Source organism: Juglans regia, chromosome 9 (genome assembly GCF_001411555.2).
Source record: "Juglans regia cultivar Chandler chromosome 9, Walnut 2.0, whole genome shotgun sequence".
Classification (NCBI taxonomy): domain Eukaryota; kingdom Viridiplantae; phylum Streptophyta; class Magnoliopsida; order Fagales; family Juglandaceae; genus Juglans; species Juglans regia.
Window position 1 is genome coordinate 20626090 of NC_049909.1, and position 25252 is coordinate 20651341.

Consider the following 25252-nt stretch of genomic DNA (forward strand, 5'->3'; position numbering starts at 1 on the left):
ATTTATAAATTTAATTTTATAAAATTTGTTTATAAGTACACCACTTCACTTATCAATGTCTCCCCACTCTCCATCAACTTTTTCGGAGTAGAAGAACCCGAACCCGAACCCATTTGTATGAAGGAGGTCGGTTCCGATTCTACGAAGTACAAAAAGGGAATTGGCCCAATTTGATTCAAAAGAATTGATCCAAAATTCAACCTGCTGAACTTCATCCACACCCAAATTCCTTTATGAAAACTATTCCCATTGAAAGAAGCCCATAGAAATAATATATAAAAAGACCAATCGAATTATGTTTAAAATTTGTTATGATGGCTTTTGTCATGTCCAGGTTAATGTGGTACGTGTCACAAGTGAGGGCTTAATAAAATCTTTGAGGGTGTCGTTCCCTTGATATTAAAATGATATTTATAATTTTAGGATATTTAAAAAAAAAAAAATTTAAGATATATGAAAAAAATCATGTTTTTAATAATAGAACTAATTTTTTTTTTTTAAATAAAGTGCACGAAACTTACACACATAAAGACTGAGTCCGTTTGGATACACATGTAAGATGAAACACCTCATCTCATTTAATTTTAACTAATAATTTTATTGTTATTCACAAACTATCTAAACTCATCTCACTTTTCAAGCGAGCCCAATTTTCCGTTAATCAAAAGTATTATGTCGAGGTGTATTTAGGTGGATTTGGGACTTTAGGCCCTAGAGTTGGGATGAGAGATGAGAACTCTAGGGAATCTAGATCTCCTTTGGATTCTCGTCTACTAAGTTTTCAATTTGTATATCAATATATATAGCTGCGCCATAGGATGCTAAAACAATTTGTTCCCACTAACTTCCAACCTCAATGATGGCTAATGACATCTTCATCTTCAAGCATCTGCGAGCATAATTGCTTTGGGCACCATAAAGAATGGAAAAGTGAAAGACTTTCATGTGCTCAAGCATGACATCTGATTTTGCTTTTGCGTAGAAAGTAACCATATAGAAGGAAGTATTTTTCTTCAATGTTCTTTTTTTTTTTTTTTTTTTCTCTGGCAAGTAGTGATCTTCATTAAAACCATAGAGTAATACACACTTATGAAACTCCAGTATGCACTGTGTTATTTTTATAAGGAGAATGCTTCCATACAAATTGTTTGAAACCGCCGATTGCGTAATGAAATGAGTGCATCGATTATGAGAACGATGTATTTTGATCCAAAGTTGAAATGGCTACTTGGGAGGGTCATTTTGATTTAATTGCTATCTAGCTTTACTGAAATACCTTCTTTTTTTTTTTTTTTTTTAACTTTCTGGGAGGGTGATTTTGACCCAATTCATCTTTACTTGAATATTGTAAAACCAACCAACTTATCTGACTTCGATATGCATTGGTCCCAATTGCAACTTATTCGAAAGTTGAAGGGAAAAAAAATGAATATTTAATCAATCATCAGGGATGAGAATCAGATTTGTTCCTCTTTCAATATGAGGAACCTACAAACATATGGTTGAATATCTTTTTTTTTTTTTTTTTAATCTAATAAAACATACAATTTTTGTTCATCAGCAGATGTTACAAAAAGAATAATCACAAACAAAAATGAGCAATTTCTTGAGGAGAAGGTACATACTCATGCTCAATTGTTGTAGGCAACGTTCGAGTAACAGCAGCGGTAGGAGCTCTCACATGTCCTACCATCGAAACTTGCAAAGCTTCGTCTTCATAGGCCCTTCTCTCCATCTCTTCCATTCTTGATTTCTTCTTCCCTTTAACAAGCAATGCCACCAGAAGCAAACCCAAAAGAAATGCACCCAATGCAGCTCCTACTGAACTTCCGACCACCAATTTCCACCGGCTAATCTTTTTCCTCAACTGCTCCGGCGCCATCTCAATGACCAGTCCAAAATGGCCATGCCTCTTTGCAACACACACATATGGTGATACCTGATTTGCTAGTGTGACTTTGCCATCACTTTCAAAACTAGCACAATATGGCCTATTTCCCTGCATGTTGGTTAACTTTGTAGTATTGCTGAAATCTACTGTGATGGGCTTTTCTTCTGCAAGAATTCCAAGCTCATAAGGGTTGCTAAAATTCATGTTGGATCCAGCATTATATGCTAGAAGACCTAAAATAGGGGAAACGAGTTGATACCCAGATATGTCATAATTAGCATAGAATATGGAAGACCAATTATACCCCAAATTTTGTCTAATCACCACGACTCTCTCCACACATGGATGCACTGTCACTCCAACATCCAGATGAAATTCCCTAACCTGTGCACCATATCTTCGTAGACTGCCACACCTGAGTCTCAACATGTCGACCCTGATGCCGGAGAAGTTTGCTGGTAAACGTACAGTGTGCAATATTCCAGTCCTGATCAAGTGTTGTTCGTGGGCCTGAAACGTGTAGTCTCTAATGTATAGATCGAGAAGACGATCTGAACTGATTCCTTGAGCTTCAGCCTTTATTGACGTTGATGATGCCCATGAAAGAATTATCAATGTGAGAGAGAAGAGGGAGCCCATTTGATAATATGAAATTGGTTCAGAAGATGTTGGGTGAAAGTGTTATCTTGTATGGTTTTTCCTGATGTTCTGGGGCTTGAAAATATAGTAGTATGGTTTTTCCTGATTTTTCTGGCACTGGCACATTAAAGGAAGAGCTTGAGTGATAACCAGATCTAGATGCTTTTGCTGTAGATATAACTGGACTGAGGCTGCAAAGAGGAAGGCTTGGACTGTTCGCAGCAATTTATATAGCCGAAAATCTTTGATGGATAAAAGAGTAAAGAGGCAAAAAAAGAGAAGAAAGTTCTTATATTGCTTCTATCATGTTTGAGTGCACGACAGAATATACGTTTGGTGGCTGTGAAAGTTCCTGACGCCAGTTGTTTTAGAGGAGGTGGGGTTATGAAGAACTAGTAAAATGGATCATGAATTGTTCTTACGAAAAGAAAAGAAAAAACAGATCATGAACAGTTAGACAGCAGCATAATCAGAGTGAAAATCTTTGGTTTGCAAAGGTTGGCAAAGGTACTAGGGTCATATGACAAAGAATGGGAGATATGATTTGGGAGCATGGGCTGCTGCTGCTGATGATGATACTTCATGGCAAAAATGAATTGAAAAAGGGGACTGGCGTGGTTAGGGTAAGAAATGAGGGCATTGTTCACCTAGGGGCTCCAATGCTCTTAATTGTGTCTGATAACATGTCTGCCACTCAAACAACTTTGTGGTTATCATCTTAGCTAACCATTACATTCCATTTTTGTTCCCTTAAATGGACCCAAATATTCAAATGGGGTCACCTGAGATGTAATAAAAAAAAATGTTTGGATTTTTATGCCCAATACTCCCTCAATTCATTCCTTGTTTTCATTAACATGAATTGAAGGCTCACGAGAGGAATTCTGTGCTTTTAATTTGGCGAATTTTCTTTCATGTCATTGGCAGTACCTCACGGATTGCACTAGTTTTTTTACTTCATCACTTTACAAGATCAATATCGTTGAAGATGTCGTCTTCTTAGGCATATGTGATATTGTTTTTTTTTGCACTAATATAACAAAAAGAAGAAGTCGGTTTGATGAAACAATGACATATTCCATAAAAAGTTCAGGAATAAAGTTTTAGTTGACTTTAGGATCTTGTACTTGATTCTGTGCAGGAAATCAGGTAAACCCTGTCTCTATTCAAACCTTTTAACCCTGTCAAAGTATTCGAGTACTATAAAGTTTTGACACACAGAAATTGTACCAACAGAAATTGTTGGCACTGAGTATCATTGATAAAATTAACAAGCAGTAGTAATACTTCTCTTGGCATGAACATCTGCTCTCATGGCAGCAGCTGAAGACTCATTGGTGACTAACAAAGAGTCATTGGTGATCAAAAGCATGTACATCAATGGAAGTAAACATTTGTCTTATAGGTCAATTTCACATCCTAGAATAACCGAACAACTACCTAAAATTTATGAATCACACACTTATTTTTTCCATTATTCAAGTGACAGAAAACAGGTCTTAATCTCTCAAATCTTACATTTATGGGCAATTAAATCCTAGTTATCCTTCTAGTTCTAGAGAAGTACTACTAAGCTAGAAGACTATAGATATATATAATCCATTTTCTAAGTCCAAACTTTTCTCCCCATATCACAGTTCAACTAGGCATATGATCATATATCAATGTACTACTACGGATTCTGCACTTCAGGAGAACTCTGTATAAGTTATTCGCCATGGAAAGTCCTTAATTTGCTTTTCAGCTGGTAAGATTCGAATGCATTTCAGGTCCAACACACTTACTTTTTGTCAAGACTGGCAGAGACTAGCTAGGCTACTAGCTGTGGTTTTTCACCCGAATATTGTAGTGAAACTTGCATACGTTCTTTCTTCTCGAAACAAGATGATAGCCAAATATATATAATAGCGTGGAATGAGTACCCATGCATAGTCTCGCAGGCAGTTTCATCGCCATAAAAGGTGGCATGCGCAACCTGCCTGCATGGGATTGGTCGGAAGATTACGGGTTTTACAATGATGGCTTGCTCATGATGATGATTGCCAGTAAAGAAGGAGCCAAAGCACCGTGATTGAAGCGAAGAAGCCATACTGCTGCGTTGATCATCTACTCTTGGTAGAGCTCAGTGCAATGCCAATTGACCTGTTCGTGCTATCTTACATGATGTATACACTTCTAATTACAAGAGAATTCATGAGCCTCACGAGGATTGAGTCATGCTTTCAACTTATATATTAAAAAATATAATATTCTGGTGTAAAATTCAAATTTAAGTACTAAAATATGATTCGATTTGGGTCTTTAAAATCCAAATCCCTCCATCCAAACACAACATAATCTCCAAGTTAGAAATTTGAGCACAAGCAATCATCAGAAAATTCCATGTTCTTAAAGTGAAATAGCTCTTCAAACAATATCAAGTACCCAAATAAAACGTTTACAATAATTACCTTTGTCTTTTGGAAACTGGAAAGTTAAAAGCATTTGCTCAGGAAAATTAAAAAAAATATATGGAAGTGAAAAGATGGTGCATGTTGCTGTTCCAAAATAGGCATCATCTATTAATGTCTCCATTTTCCCCCCAAAAAAATTGTATATTGCTTTGTTGATGTATGTTGGAACACATCAACGGAAGTTGATATTTGCCTTATAAGTCAATCCTTGATTCCAATTAGAAGGAGCGACGTCCCATGCATAGATAGTCTCCTTGGTTGTGTAGGAGGTAATCATGAAAGAAAGAGATTGGCCTCCCAGCGTAGCAAATGCCTGGTACGATGCTCCCCAGTTATGGCTCATGCTTATCCACCCTGTTTTGCTCCCTTTCACCCACATCTGGGAAATGTCTCCCCCACCTCCTACGTTCATCACATAAACCAGCAACCAGTACCCATTTCCTTGGAAACTGAATCGAAGCCCATCTCTCCTTGCGCATGGTACCCTACGATTCTACACGATTTTTGTGCAGATACAACAGTTTTGGAAGTGACAAATTCTACACGATTTTAAGTCTTACCTGCGGTACATGATTGGAATAATGCCAGCCTTCCATTGGGCAATCTTCATGAAAGCAGGCTTGGAGAGGTCAAAGTGGGTTCGAGGTGGGTTGCACCAACCACCAGCATTGGAGTCCTGAGACCAATTTGGTGGGCAAAGGTTTGTAGCCGTCACTGTGGTGAATGCGACGTCCCCTGTAAAGCACCACGGGGATTGAAAGCACTTTATCTGATAACAACTCCCGCATGCGTACCCATTGTTGAACAGGATTGAGCTCAAGGCTGCTGTGTCTGTTCCGTAACCGTTGGCATAACAAGTTTCCATATCCACACGCTCCTCCTGTACGTGACCCATGCATAAATGGAACATTAACATTTGCATGTTAATTTCTGACAGCTCTACAAATTTCACAAAAACGCCCGCCATTAATTACGGTCAAAAACCCAAAATCTGTTTTCATAAAAGTTAGCTGTGCATGATGTTAACAACTTTATGTACGTACGTACCCATGGTCTCGGAGGCTGTCTCGTCTCCATAAAAGGTTGCATGGGCGAGCTGCCATAGACTGGGTTGAAAGACAGCAGACGTTAACTTGCAACTGATCATTAACAGTATATTTGCCATTAACATGAAGAAGCTAAAGCTCCATGATTGAAGCTGGGAAGTCGCAGCCATATATCATGTATATGCTTCAATTTAATGAGAGCATAGATATTAATCGAGAGCTTCTGCGACGACTGATTGCAACAATGCAGACGACGTTGTCTTTGTACATACTACTAACTTATATAATGTCCAACATTAACAACCATTATTGGAGAACATGAGATGTTGCCTGGCCTTCGTGGTCCTCACGAAGACAAAAAGTCTTCCAACTTCAAATACATTTTTTACCGTTCAAGAGCTAATCTCCTATTTGTTGGAAAGAAGATAGGATATGATCACGATCCTGTCTCATACATTTATGATTTTTATACTCCTAGCTCGCACCGCAACGTATATAAACGATAATTTTGGTTCAAGCTTGGGAACGTGCAAGCATGAACCTATTTGGCGTGCTTTCCTATATTGTTTTGTTAAACAGAGCAAAATATAATCTCTCTGTTGGTTAATTTGGAAGGAAAGTAATAGCTTTGATGCTTAGATGGTCTAATGAGAATTTTTTCCTTATTATTTCCTACAACACATATTTATTATTTTTGTTATTTTATTTAAATACACACATATTAATATATTAATATTTATATTTAAATAAAATTATAAAAATGATAAATACACGTTGATACGTGATGTAGGATGATAAATAACGTTTCTATAGTCTAATTAGAACAAAATCAATTATACTACATGGCTCATTGAAGCCCGCGGACAAAGCCCAACACCGATAAGAAGCCCAATTGGCCCAAGAAAGCGTCGTTTACGTGAATAATATATAATATATATTCAAGAAACAAGGATTTGGGTAGGAGTAGATCCGAATCCAAAAGAAAAGTCCGGATCAACTGAAAGGTCATGGACAAGAGAAGCAGAGACGCGAAAATGGCTGCAGCCGCCCAACCACCACAGACTAGACCCTCTTCTTCGACTAGACCACTCCAGCCGCCTCCTCCTCCTCCTCCTCTTCAGTCCAGGGCTCCACCGTCACTTCCTACTCGCCCTCGCTTCGAACCCGTCGATCGTGAAAAGGTCTCCTTCTCTCTCACTCCCCTTCTCTGTCGGGCTTCCTCTAGGGTTTTTTTTACCACAGAAGAGAATAATTTTGATTTCACCTGTGACATTATGAGGTTATGAATTCCCTTTTATAAACTTTGTATTGATTTCTTTTCTGGCATGAAAAAAAAATGCAGACTTGCCCCCTGTTGCTTCGAGTTTTCACTAAGGTATGCTCCTATTTCATTCACCAAGGAATTTTGATATTTCCCGTATAAGTATACATTGTTCTATTACGCTTAGAAAAAGCCAAGAGCTGAGATTTAGAAGACAACTTTACCAAAGTATTCACTTTAGGCAGTGTCCAGAAAAAAATATAATAATAATAATTTGCGTATTAGAATGTATGAACCCGATTTTCGTTTATGGAAAACAGTATATTGCTCCGAAAAAGCAACCAAATACCGAGGTGCGCTTGTACTCGCAAAAGTTTCTGGTTACTTGCTCACTGACAGTATGTTCGAGATTTCTGGCTTGCGTTTAAGGTTTAGGTTTAGTCAACTAGAGTGCTAACCGTGCAAAACTGTGTTCAATTCACTGTCTTTTTTCACCTATAAACAAGGATGCTGGAATGTTTATGTGGACAACTTTGACTGCAAGAGTCTTTGCGTGCTAAAATTTAGTATTTGAACTGTTTATATTCCTCTTACTTTCTTGTTGTTCACAACCAATTTTATTCACCTCTAGGATGACTGCACGCTCTGCCTTTGCACCCTTGGCATAGTTAGTGCTTTCTTTCACTTCTATTGTAGCATGTGAATCTTTGTGAACTTGTTGGACTGGTATCCAAACCTATCAATGAAATTTGGGTGATCAATATGTGATCATTTCTAGGCTCATCAACGTGGTACGTGTGTTTTATATTTGTGTTATATGCTATAGGTCCACAGAGGTATTGCTGTTGTGGTTTGTGTATCTCTTGTTTGTTCTCTTTTTTGGCTACGCCCCTTTCACTTGACAGCCTCTGATTTTATTGTGTGTGTGTGTGTGTATGTGTGTGTTGCATTTAATTGGCTGATGTTATTAGTTTTATATATATTCTTTTTGTTTGGAAAGTTTTTCTAATTAGTTTGGTTTTAACTTTCTGCAGATTGGAGGTCATCATAATGAGGAAGATTTTGCAGTGAGAGGCAAGGAACCCAAAGATGAGGTTCAAATTTATACCTGGAAAGATGCAACACTCCGTGAATTAACTGATCTTGTATGTTGTACCCCCAATCCAATCCTCTTATCTTTCATAAAATTAGATGCTCATTTGTCCTGTAGATGATTTTAGTTCTTTGTCAGGTTAAAGAGGTTGCTCCTGAGGCTAGGAGAAGAAATGCCAAATTGTCTTTTGCTTTTGTATATCCTGATCAACGTGGTCGTTTTGTGTTGAGAACGGTACACACAATTTTCATTTAGCTGGTCATACATATATTTGTTCTGCAATTACAGTAGAACTGCTGCATCATCTGCTCATGTTAATTTGATCACTAATAATTGGCCCTGGGTTCTTAACTACTGATATTTTGTTCAATTATTAATCCTTTGAAGGTCTTAGGATGCTAGTATGACCCACTTATAAAAAATAAGGATGCAAGTATGACCCTATAACACTTTCTGGTGAGCTACCATAAACCTTTAAGACATAATTAATTCTTCTAAAATTTGCAATCACCTTTATTTGCGAGATATTGAGTATCCCACTGCACGGAGGTATCCAGTCTTTGGGCAGATGTAACACCCTTCTAGTTGTAGTGGGGAAATCAGGTAAAAGTGAGGTGCAATCAAGCCGTTGACCATAATTGGCATAGATGTAGCATGAACCCGCACAAAGAAGAGTTATTGCAGTTTTTATTTTTAAATTGCAAACTTACATATCTTGGGTCCGAAGGTGGGAATTACACTTTCTTTTTCCTTTATTGATAAATAGGTGGGAATGACACATTCTTATGGAAACAGCAGACGGGTGGAGGACAGCAAGTCATTGGGTGAACTTAGCTTCCAGGTAAAATAAAATAGATGTATCCATATACAATTATGCATAGAATATATTTTTAAGTTCAATATGGATGAGTTGACTCTTTTTTCCTGGACTGTAGATTGGAGATTACTTGGATGTGGCAATCTTGTAGAGGAAAAGGTTGTTAATGGATGAAGTGACTATGGAGTTGTTCTATGACTAACTTGAGAGGTGCTGTTATGCATTAGTTTTATTTATCTCCTGTCAAAGAATATGTATTCCAAGCTTTTAAATGCTTTAACTCTACCGGCATGCCCTGTGGTTTTTGCAAGCAGTTTATGTATCTGCAGACGATTTGACCGATCCTCTCCTGCCACATGTCTGTTAAGAATGTGGTTAACCTATATATTTTTTAATCATATATAGTTGTTGTCCAGCTGCCAAAACAGCTCCAGCACAATCTTTGTGAAGACAGCTTTTGCTTGGTGTGTGTGTGTGGGGGAGAGAGAGAGAGAGAGAGAGGGGGGGGGGAGAGTAGCCTTTAGAAATATGAATTTTAGGACTTTATCCTAAGAAGTCATGATATATTAGGAATGAATACGTAAGGTGGAGAAACTTGAGTACTTCTGACAGCGTGCCTCCACTTATACAAAGGAGGAGAAGCTGATATAAAATTTTGGCATTCACGATTGGATAGGATGTTGCATCAAAATTCTGGCATTCACAATTTTTGGCTCTCCGCAAACGATGACTGTTGGTATATACAGAGGCGACACCCTTTATCTTCAACTTCTCAAGTTAGTAACAGGCGTATGACGGATCACTTAAACCGGATATGTCCTGCAACTCAAGAGTAGCTTCAGATTTGTCATATTAACGTCCGAGTATTATATATACATATATGTTTGTGTATATATATTAGATTCAGTGGGTAGACAGGGTGTGTACCTCCAGTCAAGCGTTACTTCCTTCTGGCAACGTAATCAAGCGTGTCTTTGAGTCATATACCAATACAGTTTCACAGCTGTGGAAAAATTGAACTTAGTTTTAACAGTTAAAAGCATGTAATATAAGCCTACCTCCCTCATAAATGTGAAAAAAACTCACAATGTTAGTCAGTTAATGCATGCAGTGAATAAAGATCTGTGTACTTACTTGGAGCATTTGACAGTGTTGGTAGAACCACCACTAGAAATTGAAAGGATGGTCCCAAAGAAGGAGCCATTCTCCGTACCACAATTTGGACATGCGCCCTACAAATGAAGAGATGTCAACACTCTGTTTAATTGGTTGTTCTGTCAACTTGGAAGAGATGCCAACAGATATTTTACCTTCAAGATCAAAAAGTCTTTCACAATCGCATTTGTGAGTGATAGAGCTAGCCAAACTATGAGGGGCACAGCAGCAAACCACGTGAAAATGAAACTGAATGGCTCGGGGAGCTGCAATTCATCATTCCACAAACCCCATGTGTCAGCAGTAAACAGTAAAAAACCCGTGAAATGCTCCCCCCCCCTATATTTATTATTTGCAATATCCAGATCAAGTTTCTGACTATCTATACATCTGTGGTTCACGAAGATGATAAAACAAGCCAGTTTGATTTCAATGGCATCGCTGAGGGCTGGCTAAAGGAACGAGGAACTGTGTCCAACTTGTTTTTCCTTTTTTCCTTTTTTAATAATGCTAGATATAATCATGAATTGTACAATTACTATGTACTTTTTTTAAAAATGAGTGGAGTTCACTTTTAAAAAAAATTAATTTTTTTTGTAGATCATATATTTATTCATTTTTTTAAAAATAATTACTAGATGCTTGTTCACTCTACATATATTAATTTTTCTTTTGCATCCATTGACCTTAAAAGACTCCAAAGATTCATAAAGACACGAGGAAAAAAGGCAGCATCAACTACTTACCTCCAGTAGATATGTAATCTCAAATCCGGTGAGATCATCGAGAAAGAAAAATCTGGTAGGACATACACCCAAAAAATAAACCAAATTAATCATTTATTTCTTTAGAAAAAAGGCACCTGGCATCCGAGATTCCTGACAAGCAAGCCAACTGTAAGATCAGAATCCATGGGCCTTTCCCGTTGATCATTCAAGGCTATTAAGAATATGATGAAGATAAATATATGAAGGGTCATGGGCCTTTCCCGTTGATCATTCAAGGCTATTAAGAATATGATGAAGATAAATATATGAAGGGTCATTTGACTTTGGAATTGAAAAAAAAAAAAAAAAAAAAGGATTTCTCTATTACACGGGTACCTCATCTTTTGCAGCATTTAAACAATATGAACAGCAAGAACACTGCACTATTTTTACCTATTAGATGTACTTTTGTTGCATCACAGAGAGCAGAGAATTATAGAAACTGATCTCGAAACAACTGTGAGATGGTTATAATCACATGAATTCAAACATAAATTATTTAAAAAAAAAAAAAAAGTGCCACTTACAATCCTAATGCAACAACAGTCGCTGGAACGTTCAACAGAAGCATCTTCAAATAGTCAACTGACAGGTCACTGTAAACCTATTGTTAGAAAGTCCAGTCAGTACAAATTAATTCATGATCTGCTTGCTTTAGTATTTTATAAGGAGTAATACTAAAAAAAAGTTCAGAATATGCAAGCACGTCCAAGTTGAGGAGGTATATATGCACTCTTTCAAAATGAAAAAGAAGAGATCACGGAGACCTAGGAAGACAAGAGCTCAATCAGAAACATATATAGAGCATGCAGCATTTACCTTTCTACTTCGGAGACTGCATCGTGGACCTTCAACAACAATTTCACTGCCTTCAGTCTGAAAATTAACCATTATGGCTATGATTAAAGACCATTCAGTCTATGAATACCGTTCAGACCCCAAAGTTAGTATTTACCTCTGCTTTTTGTTAAATAAATTATGAAAACATACCTAGAAAGTGTCTAGAATTTGGTTCCGTGACACAACAATCTGTATCTGCACTACTACTCTTTGAGGTCGACATGATTAACAAAGGAACAGACAAGCACAAACCTTTAGCCGCAACTTCAATTGATCAAACTCTTCATCATTCATAATTGGTTTCCCAGCTACATAAGCCATCGAAGCTTCAAGAAACTTCTGTTCATCTGAACCTGGATTGTGAAATTAACCCAGAAATTCATCAAAAGTTTAGCATCAGATTTACTTATTGAATAATTTGATGCTCCTTTTATAAAGACCAGTCCATACTTAGCATGACAACGCTGCTTCCTTCCCACATCAATTCTTCCTTGAGATTATCAAATTCCTCATTTGACATAATAGCTTTTCCCTCATAATAGAATGCCTGTAGAAGATTACAGAAACAAGCATGCATGTTTCAGGAATTACAGCAACAAAAGGGAAATCACCGATCGTGATAATTACAGCGCCAGGTGTAAACACATCGATTTGAGCATGAAGCAGAAACTGTAATATTTGTCTCATTATTATGTATCGGAGAGCAAAACACTAGAAAAAAGAAGTTTAAAGATTCTGTAGACATACTTGCAGTGCTTGCAGAAACTCTTGTTCAAGTTCACCAACTGACTTCTTCTCTTTTTTGTCAATGCTACAATATGGCAGGATTTTGCTGTCGACAACCTCACCCCCTTGGGCACCTTCAACCTGGTCTGGAAAATTAAAAGAGGAACAAAAAGAGTGAGCGGCATAGATTTTCTCATTGAAACCAAGCGAAATGATAAAGAAGAAGAACCCTTCTACCTTAACCGTTATGTATCTAAAGCCATTAACTAACAAGCATAGCTGCATAACCCTCGACGTCAACTATTCATTTCTCCATTAATTTCCACAACTACACGCAATTCATAATCCTTGATTAACATATTTCATCCACTTTTTCACTCACTATAATTCCAGAAGCACTGGTAATTGAAACCATACAAACCTTGTTGATCAGCAGTGGCCTGGGTGGGTAGCACCAAACTTCGGCGCCGAAGACGTATGTGCCTTCCATTGAACAGAACCGACTGAAACCTTATAGAGGAAGACAACGAAGAAACCGATGAAGAAATAGGAGACAAGGGTCTTCTAACAGAGGGCGGGTGCAAACTTGGGGAAGATAAAGTAAAGGCTAACTTGGTAGCCATTAGAAGTTGAAGGGTGGTAGTGAAGATGATCAGCAATAAAAACGATGGTGGGTACGGAGGAGCTGTGATGCAGGGTTTGTGTGAAAATTGAAATGGTTCTCAGGTGCGAGTGAAAATGGACGCATTTGGGATTATATTAGTTTGCATCGCGGGGGTAAGTTTGGAGGGAAAGAAAAGACGGACACAACTCAGAGATAAGGCAACGTCGGAATTTGTGGAAGGAAATGAAACTGCTTCTTTGTCACTCGGTTTCTAAAAGGAAAAGAGAAAATCTGGTTTGGGAATGGGAGGGACAATATCTACCACGTCATCACTGCATTCGTCGGGGGAAATCTATAGGATGTCCTCTGTAGTGGACACGTGACGGTTCACGTGGTTGGGTGGGTCCTACAATCCTTTCTTTCGTTTTTGATTGGACAGATTGGGTTGGACGATAGGTTGCAGAGAAATCTGCTGTAAAGGTCGTCTTCTATGGGTCCTCCTAGAGGATTACATCCGGGCTCCTTGAAAAGGTACATCCCCGAACAAAAATCCTCTTCAAGTTCAAGGAACTACTCCTAGGTTATGAGCTTGCCCCCATCTTATCATCCATTCATAATATGAAAATTCATTAAATTCTAAAGTCTAAACACATTTCATTTTCTTTCATTTATTACATTTAATCTCGATACATAATTGACTAAGCATTATTTTTGTTCATCTTAATATACTGTCATTTATATTTGTATAGTTCTACATGTACGTATTCGTACTATTTGAATATCCACCTATTTTTATCTTTTATTAATTTATCATTTCAACAACACATCAGCATATATAGTTATTGCACGTAAAATTATTAGTATAAATATTATTTTTCTTTATTTTTGTGTAAATAGTATTGTACATTTTCAGGCCACCTTTATTTCATTGGTAAAGACTAAACATATATTTTTGTGTAAATATATATATATATATATGGTCATTATTTCAAAATAAAAATGGGTACGAACATATATGGTTCATCGTACACAAAAGTTTATGGGGCCTAAACCAGGGCAATAGCAAAACAAGAAGAATGTCTTAGAAAGTGTACTTTAGAGTGAAGCAACATGAGCAATACCGTCAGTCCACGTGAGTAAGGTTATATGATAAAGTCCATATATATTGTCTTGCCTTTTTTTCTTTTTGAAAAATTCTATTATTAAATCGGCAGATAGAGCATACAATCAAAACATAAATTTTAAAACTTGATTATTGCAAATTAAATCTCACCATTAGAAAGTAATAACTTTTTTTTGGTATTAGAAAGTAATGCAAAAAAATAATATGCAGAGAGAATGAACAAAATTAAAACTTGATCTTATAAATCAAATTATATTATATGAATAGTACGTGGTGTAAATACTTTCAAATAAAATTATTCTTCCAAAAAACACACATGAAAGATATCCCAACCAAAACATAGTATGAACAGGGCGACTTACTTACTTGGATTATCATTTATTGAATTGCTGTTGATCAGGAGTTTTTCCAACATCATTGGCTTCATCTATTTTTCTTTTTTTATTTGCTCTCCTTTCATTCTTGTATACCACTTTGGCTCTGTAACTTTCATAAAACGGCACCATCCCAGCATGACGATGATTGGGATAAAATTGAACTCGCAAATTGTCCAAAACTTTTAGCTCAAAGGATTGTAAATTGGAGTACCCCACCCATACAGCATATTCAGTCGTATTTCCCTTTTTGAACCAATCGATATTAACCAATCGTACCCCTTCTTGAATAAGGCATACATGATTTGAGCCGTTACTAGTTATCTTAGCATCACCAATAATTCTCTCACAGCTCGAAGTATCTTTAAAAAATATTACAATAGATAATACAATTCCGCTTATCTCCTCCAAATAATGCGGCCCCTCAATATCTATTACCCATCTTTTTTTTTTCCTCGGTCGGACATCAGCACTAGGCACCTTCACCATTTCATTATCTTTTAAAAACTCATGAACATAACTGAACCAGTCTGGAATATGATTTTCCCGCAACAAAGTAGCATCATAATCATAAAGTCCCTGTTAAATCAGTACCGTCATCATCATCATCAATTCAATTTGAGTCATGCATGCTATTAAAAATGAGATCACACATACATACCTTACACAATAAAGGGTTTTGCACTTTATCATTCCATATATTCAAATGCATTTTGTCGCAGCCTCTCAAATCAATACTTCGTAGCGATCTAATGTGGCTTCCATTGAATTTCAATATTTTTGATACTTCTCCAAATCTTTCTAGTGACTTGCATCCCTTGACATTCACTTCTATTATATTTGGTGGAAGCTCTAATATTTCTTCAAGTTTCTCACAATCGCGCAAGTAAAGAATAGTTAGTTTAACAAATTCTTTGATGCTCGTGGGAAGGCTAACAATTTCAATCTTCGATAGATCTAACATACCCAAACTGGCCGAGGAATTAAACATGGTAAAGAAACTATATAGTGGAAAGAAATTTGATTCTGAATGGAAACAACTACTTTGAAGATTCGATACTTGTAATGCAGTGCTCCCATTGCTTGAGTTTGATATATTGTCTTCCATTGTAGAATTATTAGGTAGATCAAGGGATTGTCCCTCATCCCTCATCTTCTTTACAATATTTGTACAACCACCAACAAAAAGCAAGCCTAAATGTTGCAACTGGATCAAAGCAATTGGGAGACGCATAAGGTTTTTGCAATTCAATAGTTGTAAATACTGGAGCCCAACGAGATTCCCGATGGATAAAGGTAGTTCTTCTACTGCAGTGCCATATAGAACCAATATACGTAAAGATTCCATTTTGCACTCGATTTCAGGAAAATCACGAAGGCTTGAGCAATCATTAAGATTAAGCATGTGTAAAGATCTCAACTTAAGGCTTCTTGGAAGAATTCGGAGTTTAGAGCATCTCTGAAAAGTCAGATTAAAAAGCTTTTCTAGGAATCCAACGGAATTATGTACCTTAACTAGTCTGTGACAAGATTTGACAGTCAATTTCTTCAAATTAGAAGTGCTTGAAAGATCTGGAATTTCTGTTAAGTGACTACAAAACTTGAAAGCCATGATCGTCAAATTCTGTAAAAGAAAAGAAAAAAATTTGAATGGAGTTTACTAAATAACGTAAAGAAAAAAAAATATTGATGATTATAATCGTACGTACCTTGGGCTTGAATCCGTCCCCTAACTTCTTGATGATGCTATCACGCATTTTAAAGACAATGAGATTCTTCCCTTGAAAATTATGTGGCAAATATGGAAAAGGATAGTTATACCAATTAAGGACTCGTAACTTGTCGGAAAGATAATTAGGTCCATGAGAAAAACGTGCATTATGATTTATAAAGACCCTAAGGCTTTTCATATGTCGAAATGCTTCCGGATGTAAGCTTATTTTCTCATCACCTTCAGGTAAATCTACTATTATGCCTTCAATTTGGTTTGACCCCTGATATAAGAGAATGCATATACAAGAGTGTCAGCAAAATTAGTGCATAAAGTCGTTCATAAATTACAATTTCCTTAAGTTAATAATTTTTTAGTTGACTATATATTATTTCATAAAAAATACTACTCTCTCGTTATCTTTATATGCTATTTTCCAATACTGAATATTCACACGTTAAAATATAAAAGATTGTTTTTTCTTTCCCAACTTACGTACAGTACTCTTTTAACTTTTCATGAAACAAATGCTAGCTACCAAAGAAAATAGACACTAAACTAGAAAATATTCAGATATTTGAAACGAAAAAGGACATTTAGATATGGTTCTTTTATGATTCATCTTAATAAATAAACTAATTCTATTTATAACTACAAATTCATTCTTGATCATTTAAAGGTTTTTTTCACTAGGTATTAATTCATAAGTCAATATTTTTCACTACATTTCACTTTTAGAAAAAGGAAATAAATGTAAAACCTGAGAACTTCTTTTGTGATTCTTACCATATCTTCTTCGAACACTTGACGAACATCCTCGTGAAACCACAATCTACTGCGTTTGCTAAGATCTTTGGATGATTTTTCTCGGACAATTTCTTGACCCATATATTGGAGCAAGTCATGCATCCAAACATATTCATCGTTATCCCGTTTAATAGTAATAAGACACATGTCTATAAGCCTCTGGATACCATGAATCGGAAAAAAACCACAACTATCAAATATTTTCATGACATTAGCCAAAGGTTTTCCCTTAAAGAAAAATGCAATATCGAGAAACATGTCTTTCTCACTATCTTCCAAACTATCATAACTTATTTGAAGTACTCTTTGAATATTTCGGTTGGGAATGTTTTTATACTTATCCAATGCGCTTTTCCATTGATGTATACTTTGACCTTTTAGATCCGAACCTAGCACTGTTAAAGCTAGTGGAAGACCTTGAGCATATTTTGTTACTTGTTTAGAGAGGTCCACATAATCCTTCAACGGTTCTTTTTCCTCGAAAGCATACAAGCTAAACAATTGAAGAGCTTCAGTGTCATCCAAAGTCATCACCTCGTATTTTGAATCAACTTTAGAGTTATCTAGTATATGTTGATCTCTTGTTGTTATGATGACTCTACTTCCTAAACCAAACCAAGCACGATTTCCAGCTAATTTTTCTAATTGGACCATGTCATCCACATCATCAAGAATTAGTAGAATCTTTTTAGATTGAAGTCTATGCCAAATTACACCGACTCCTCTATCAACATCATTAATATCTAATTTTGTTCCTAAGATCTCGAAAAGAAGTGTATTTTGCAGCTGAATCAAGCCTCCTGCTTGTTTTGAAGTTTCTCTAATATTTCTCAAGAAACAACTTCCTTCAAATTGAGAAGAAATCTGGTTATAAATATCGTTTGAAATAGTTGTCTTACCAATTCCACCGGTTCCGAATATCCCTACCATGCGTATTATATCATTCCTTTTGATACTCAAACGTTGATAAATGTCTCGTATACGAGACTCTATCCCAACTGGATGCTTGGCAACGCTTAAAGGTGTTCGGTTTACTATTTTTGGATTCATCCATAAAATGATTTTTTGGATAAATTCTGACTCATCATCCCTATCAATAAAAAAGAGAAAAACAATAAATTCTAACTCAGCATCCCTATCAATAAAAAAGAGAAAAACATTTAAAGAGTAAGACATTTCATAGATAAATGACATATAAATAAGATTTGAGTTGAAGTATATATTATTTTTCCTTCCTTAAATCTGAATATTTTCATATTAGATTGTGCATTTGTTGTGACCTTTTGCCCGCGTTGCCAGACTTTTATTTTCATTCTTTTGTATGTATTTAATTATAACATACATTTTAACTAATTCTTTTTTCCATTGTCAATCTGTCCTTCCCTTGAATCTGAAACGTATAATTTAAGAGTATTTGTAAACCTTGAAACAAACTGAAACTAAAACCCCTACTGATTGGCTATTTCTTCAATAAGCTTTATGAAGAAATAGTGGTAGTAGATATTTCTTTAATATTTCTTCAATAAGCTTTATGTGAAACTAATGTAGTAGTGGTAGTAGATATTAAATCCCTGAATCAAAAAGGATTTCTAAATTAATTTTGCTATGTTTTGCATAAAGTTCAATTCCAAAAATAATCGTAAACATCAAATATTAATTTTCATTTTCTATGGTATTTCATCTTTACCAATTTTCCCAATGACAGATGCTGGATTTGTGTCAATTTAATTGCCCCATGATAAATATCTCAATAGCATCATATATATGCGCACACAAACATGATATAGGCAAAACTTACCCAATGGCTAAATATTCCAATCCAGACAAATTGGCTATTTCTTCTAAAGCTTCCTTCCAGGATTCCAGCAGCTTTATGTCATTCTTGATTTTCTTTTCAAGTTTAGTGAATCCTTCTCCAAATCTTCCTTTTTGTTCTCGTACTTCCGATGGCTTTACCTTATAGAATATTGGTAAAACAATTTGTTTTATTATTTTCTTACACTCAATAATCTTCAATAGCTCGTCTAAGCACCATCTGGATTCTGCATAGTTTTTAGAGCATACAATGATTGAAATCTGCGAGTCTTCAATAGCTTTGAAAAGATCTGACGAAATCTGTTCTCCTCTTTCAAGGTCGACGCCATCCATGTAAGTCTTGATTCCACTTTGACGTAAAGCACGATTTAGATGAGAAATAAACTTGTGGCGAACATCTTTACCTCTAAAGCTCAAGAATACATCATGATTCCATGGATGGATGGAAGGAGATGAAGAGGATGAAGAAGAGAAAGAAGCTCCTAATTGAAAGGCCATGGAAGAAGTCATGCTCTCAAACTCAGTATGCACGATTACTATTTAATTACCAAGAGGTCCAATTATAGAGTAGTGTTATGGCAAATATATAATTATAGAGAAGTGGGAAGAAACTTCTCGGCAAGTTCTTGGCAATGACGTCGTCGACCATGCATGCTAATTAACCAGCAGTTAAATCGATCTTACCACTCCATTCGAAGGGATATATATGGTTTAAATTAAACTAAATGAGGCCTTAAGCATCATATCGTATAAGAAAATAATTTTAGAATAAGATAAGTTTGATGTAAACTCTTTAAACAAAAGAGACCAATGTGATAAAAAGTCTGTTTTTTATGGTACATATCTCTCTCTTCTAATCTAAGAACTTAAGTATATATAATGACATACGAAGTCAGCACTCGTTCTAAAAATTTAAGTTAAGAAGAAGATCATATAAATTTAATCATTTATATTTTTCTTAATAAAGATTGGGTCAACCATTATATCCAAACAGCATAGATGATAGACAGAAATTGAGTTCAATTTATCATTTTAAAAAATTAAATTATATATGTACAAATGTGTTTATAACATGAGTATGATACATGGCTTAGGTATATAATCTTAAAATAGAGTTGCCACAATTCGATATTTTATGTGACACCATATTATTACAAATAATATAACATTTTATTTTATTTTATTTTTATTGGTAAGCCAACTAACACTCATATACGGGGTTTTGAGGTTTAAGTATGTGCATGCGTAAAACACACGTCCAAATCATGAAATCACCCATGCTTTACGATAATTATACAAGTAATTTTATGTATTAGTTATTATTTATTTTTATATTTTATATTTTATATTTATAATTTTTTTTATAAAGTGCGTGAGTATTTTTTATAAGATGTAAGGTATAGAATAATGAATAGTGGCTGATGAAAAAAAATTTTTGTAATTATATTTGCCACGTGAACTTTAGAGGGGTACTTTTGGATTCTTCTCTCAAACAAATTTTCATTGAAAAGCATGTGCTAAACATGCATGGCAAGATAGATTACATTTAGATAGTAAAATGATTTTAGATATTATGTTAATAGTAGTGAAAAAAAATAATGATAGAATATTAAATAGTAGTAATAGTAATAAATAATAATAAAAAGTAGATAAAAAATAATAATTAAATAATAAATAATAGTTGAATATTCTCACTATTTAAACTAGCCCTTAATCACTGAGGATGGACTGGTTAAAGAATTAATTAGAGAGTATACTGATTTAAAACAAAGGTCCGGATCTAATATCAATTAAGATTATTTTAATTAATTCTTAATTTAAACTTAAAACTTTTGGGATTTGCTGACGTTGGAGCATTGAAAAAAACTCATCAAAGTAAGTTCCAGTTTGGCTACCCAGATGAAATAGTAAATACAAATTATTTCATCCGAGCTGTACGGCTTGTTTGATCTGGCTATCTAAGCAAGTAAGTGTTTATTTCATCTCTACGTTTTCAACAACTATTTGGAAGTTTTCAAATTATAACTTAAATAAATAATAAAATACAGTATAAATTAGTCACAGTCTTCTTCGGTGAGCCCCGCAGCCCTTTTTTTTTCCTTTCCATTTCGTCCATCCTTCCTCTCTGTCTTCCACTATACGGTCTTTGTTTATAGATTTTTTAATAATAATTAATTATTGCTTTTCAAAGTTAAGTGTACTATCTTCTAGCATACGGTCTTTGTTTATAAAATTTTGTTTATAGAATTTTGTATTAATAATAAATATTACTTTTTATTAATATATTTATAATTATTATTTAATCATTATTAAATTCAATAATTTTTAATTATTGGTGAGATCCATCCTTTTATTAAATTCTAAAAAGTTAAAATTATCTCATCTCATCCTCATTATATAAATACACATTTTTTTACAAATCATCTTAACTTAAAAATTTTACAACTATTTAAAATATCTCATCTCATCTTAAGTGCGTAACCAAACAAGGCGGAGGCACAAATTTGTGCGAAACTCTTTTTGCAGTTCCTGTATATAACATTATTATCCAAGTTTGGGTTGGCTATTCAAAAGAAATATGTTGTACAATAAGATGAAGAGTTAATATTAATACCGATCGAACTGTTTTTCCCATCAATAGCTCTCCAATGGATGACTTCCACGTAGACAACTCAACTCACCCCAACCCCATGGTATTACGCACGATTTCTATCTCTCCATTCTCTCCCCATAGACTCAACCCAAAATCGGTTCCATTCTCTCCCATAGAATTGTCTCCGCCATGACAACAACCCTCACCGCCACAACAATAGTCCATTTCTCCGTCGTTGCATGAGGAATGCACGAGGAACACCCCTTCTCTCCTTTCTCTCCCATAGAATCGTCTCTGCCACGATGATTGCCCCTCTCTTCGTCGTCGCATGAGGCCACTCGAGCCCCCTCTCTCCATTGTCGCATGAGGAACTCGAGCCCCTTCTCTCCATCGTCACACGAGGAACTCGAGCCCCCTCTCTCCATTCTCTCCCACGGAACCCAGACGACGGTCCTCTCCATTTTAGGGTTTTTTCGTGTACGACCACTGGTCATGTTCTTCAAGTTTTAACAATCATTGATTTTGGCTCAAATTTTTTTTTTCTAGCCCATGACTTATTTTTTGGAAATTAGATGTTGATGTTATTTTTTTCCTGCTGGAGTTTGAATCGGTTTGTATTGGCTTCAGTTTTGTTTAGTTGCTAATAAAATTTTGATTTGATTGTGGGTTAATTTTTGGGAGAGGAGATGGAGATGATCAATGGATATGGGAGAGATTGACGACAAAGATGGGCAACAACGAGGATGATGGGCGGCAGAGATGCTTGGCGACGACGGCAAGAGAAGGTGAAAGGACTGAGAACATGGAACATGAGGGGTCTAGGATCATTCCGATGAATAATCTGGTGTGATGCATTCTATTAACATAATGTGAAATAAATGATGTGTCAAAATTTAATTGAGGGATGTTTATGGGTGAATAGCAGACTGACCATTCCAAAGTGGTTCCCTAAGATGAAACTAGTCGCTATCTGGGCCGATGTATGGGGAAAATTTGTTAATTTCCAATTCTATTGTTATTTTTATTTTGTTCATGACTTGTGATGTTGTTTAAACATGGTCTTCTTTAATTATTAATTTTTATAAATCACATATATGTGAAAGAATAAAATGTTTTCGACCTTTTTAAATTCTCATGACTTATAAAGTTATTTTAAAATTATTCCTATCTTTACACAAAAATAAAGGAAAATGTTATTTATACGCACATAACTATATGTGCTTATGTGTTGTTGAAATGATAAATTAATAAAAGATAAAATGAATAAAATAGGTGGATATTCAAATCGTATACGGTATACGTATGTACATGTAACACTAAACAAAAATAAATAACAGTAGTAGATTAAAATGAGTAAAAATAATGCTTAGTCAATTATGTATCGAGATTAAAAGTTGAAATGTAATAAATGAAAGAAAATTAAATGTGTTTAGACTTTAAAATTAAATGAATTTTCATATTATGAGTGGATGAATGGATGCAATGATGTAGGTCCGTTTAGATAATGAGATGAGATGGTTTTAAATGAAAGTTAAAAGTTGAATAAAATATTATTAGAATATTATTTTTTAATATTATTATTATTTTAAAATTTAAAAATGTTGAATTGTTTATTATCTTTTATGTAGAAATTTAAAAAAAATGCAATGATGTGAGAGAATAAAATCTCGAAATGGAACCTTAAAAAGGAAACAAAGATTCTTGTGTGAAAATTTGAAAAAAATTGTAATGATGAGAATCGAGATAAGATGAAATGTGATGGATTGAGATTAACTTTCAATCTAAACCGAGCCTTACTGTTAACTTCCGAAATGAACTTACTTTAGATTCTTTTTTCTTGATTTTCTAAAGTGGGGAACAATTTTTTTTTGACCTGATTGGATTAAGAGTTGATCTCAACTTATCTTATCCAATTATTATAATTTTCTTAAATTCTCACATAAAATATAAATAAACAATTCAATTTTTTTAAATCTCAAAATAATAATAATATTAAAAAATAATATTTTATTTAATTTTTTTTTTTTTCAATTCATTTTATCTCAATTCACTATCTAAAACTAACAGCAGTACTTCGCTTTCAATCAATCACATTAAAGAGCATTGAAAGTCACAAAAGTTTATCATTGTGAAACACATGTTCCATATATTTTCTGTATATACAGCTGCTGGAGCCGCTCCTAGTGTATTTTGAAAGTTTATTTTTCATATATATATTTTTAATATTTTTAAATATTTAAAATATAAATAAAAAATTTATAACATCATTAAAAAATATTTATTTAATTACTAAGTAAAAAAAATAAAAAAATAAAAAACCCCAAAGAGAGACCCTAGCGGGAAGGGCTAGCAGCACTTTCCATATTTTCTTTATCCTTTAGACCAAATTGATCAAGTTAGTGTTAAGTACCTACTCGAACATCTATTTTTGGCAAGCCGATAATGTTGTTTGAAGAACATAGAATCCACACTTTTTTTCCCTGTAAAGTCAAAATCCCATGTCACTTTGATCGACTTGCATGTATATTTCATATCTGACAAACTACATATATGTTTGAAATCATAATGTTTTATAAATTGACCATCCAAAATCAACGTCATAATTTATAATAATTAATTAGCTTCCTTCCTTCATTGCATTGGACACTTCAAGAAAGTTGCCAATTAAGATCTTCATCATCTTTCTTTTATCGCCTGTGACCCAACTTGTCTGCTTTCTTCTTTCTTTTGTTTATATTAACTAGAGATTGAGTTGCGCGGCTTCGCCTTCTATTTCTAAAATGGGGAGATTCACTTTTCTCTGGTGAGTAGTAATCAGCCTTCCATACATTACTTCCTCCATGTCCTCTGAAAGAACTTCTTCCTCTTCTTCCATCGATCGATGGAGTTACGATATATTCTTGAATTTTAGAGGTAATGAAGATACTCGCACTAATTTTACTGCTCATCTGCACAACGTTTTATGTGAGAAGGGAATCTGTACTTACATAGATGAAGATGAGCTTAGATGAGGAGAAGAAATTTCTCTAGCTCTTTGCAAAGCCATTGAAGGGTCGAGAATTTCCATCATTATATTCTCTAAGAATTATGCATCATCCACATAGTGCTTGGACAAGCTGTTGACAAGCTGTTGAAGATCTTTGAGTGCAAGGAAACAAAGCAACAGGTGGTTCTAAACTTCTACCGGTGTTTTACCAGCTAGATACTCAAACTCAATGTTCGTTAATATAGTCTGGGTGGGTAGCATATACATATACCATGCACCAAACTTCCATATCATTAACGGTCCAAAGCTAGCTTACATGGATGTTATGAAATTACTATTTGTCTCAAAAAGAAACTATTAAATGAAGTATAGTGTAAAGTCATGATTCAAAAGCCTCTGCTCTAATACCATTTAAAATTACTATTTGTTCCAATAGTTTAAGATGATAAAAAGAAGTAGATTTAATTATTTGTATTATATTCTTAGCATATATCATGACAAATGAATTACTTCAACAACTACTCTTCTTAGGGAATCACCCTCAACAGTAA

At 34.9% G+C, this 25252-nt stretch overlaps 4 protein-coding genes and 1 pseudogene across 5 annotated transcripts; 1 reads left to right on the forward strand and 4 right to left on the reverse strand.

Moving 5' to 3' along the window:
* Positions 1–1582: 1582 nt before the first annotated feature.
* LOC108990848 lies at positions 1583–2595 on the reverse strand. Its single transcript, XM_018964943.2, has one exon. The coding sequence runs from the start codon at positions 2528–2530 to the stop codon at positions 1583–1585; it is 948 nt and encodes a 315-aa protein (XP_018820488.1). The 5' UTR covers positions 2531–2595.
* A 2560-nt stretch (positions 2596–5155) lies between these two features.
* LOC108990851 lies at positions 5156–6199 on the reverse strand (annotated as a pseudogene).
* Positions 6200–6984: 785 nt separating this feature from the next.
* Positions 6985–9636, forward strand: LOC108990861 (histone deacetylase complex subunit SAP18-like). The gene is made up of 6 exons (XM_018964959.2): positions 6985–7210; positions 7372–7404; positions 8325–8435; positions 8522–8617; positions 9150–9224; positions 9319–9636. The coding sequence occupies exons 1-6, from the start codon at positions 7037–7039 to the stop codon at positions 9349–9351; spliced, it is 522 nt and encodes a 173-aa protein (XP_018820504.1). The 5' UTR covers positions 6985–7036; the 3' UTR covers positions 9352–9636.
* Positions 9637–9725: 89 nt separating this feature from the next.
* LOC108990859 (PGR5-like protein 1A, chloroplastic) lies at positions 9726–13556 on the reverse strand. Of its 2 annotated transcripts, none has more exons than XM_018964957.2 (11): positions 13110–13556; positions 12710–12834; positions 12413–12509; positions 12215–12315; positions 11942–11998; positions 11650–11726; positions 11102–11153; positions 10511–10621; positions 10335–10432; positions 10128–10203; positions 9726–10036 (listed from the first exon to the last, which is right to left on the reverse strand). In XM_018964957.2, exons 1-10 carry the CDS (start codon positions 13309–13311, stop codon positions 10134–10136), a joined length of 990 nt encoding a protein of 329 aa, XP_018820502.2. In that variant the 5' UTR covers positions 13312–13556; the 3' UTR covers positions 9726–10036; positions 10128–10133. The 2 variants fall into 2 exon arrangements, with proteins under 2 accessions (XP_018820502.2, XP_035549905.1); XM_035694012.1 differs by having other exon boundaries at positions 9726–10019; positions 13110–13554.
* A 1233-nt stretch (positions 13557–14789) lies between these two features.
* On the reverse strand, positions 14790–19632 carry LOC108990840 (disease resistance protein RPV1-like). The gene is made up of 5 exons (XM_018964938.2): positions 19106–19632; positions 17287–18442; positions 16499–16783; positions 15451–16413; positions 14790–15368 (listed from the first exon to the last, which is right to left on the reverse strand). The coding sequence occupies exons 1-5, from the start codon at positions 19630–19632 to the stop codon at positions 14790–14792; spliced, it is 3510 nt and encodes a 1169-aa protein (XP_018820483.2).
* Positions 19633–25252: the final 5620 nt, after the last annotated feature.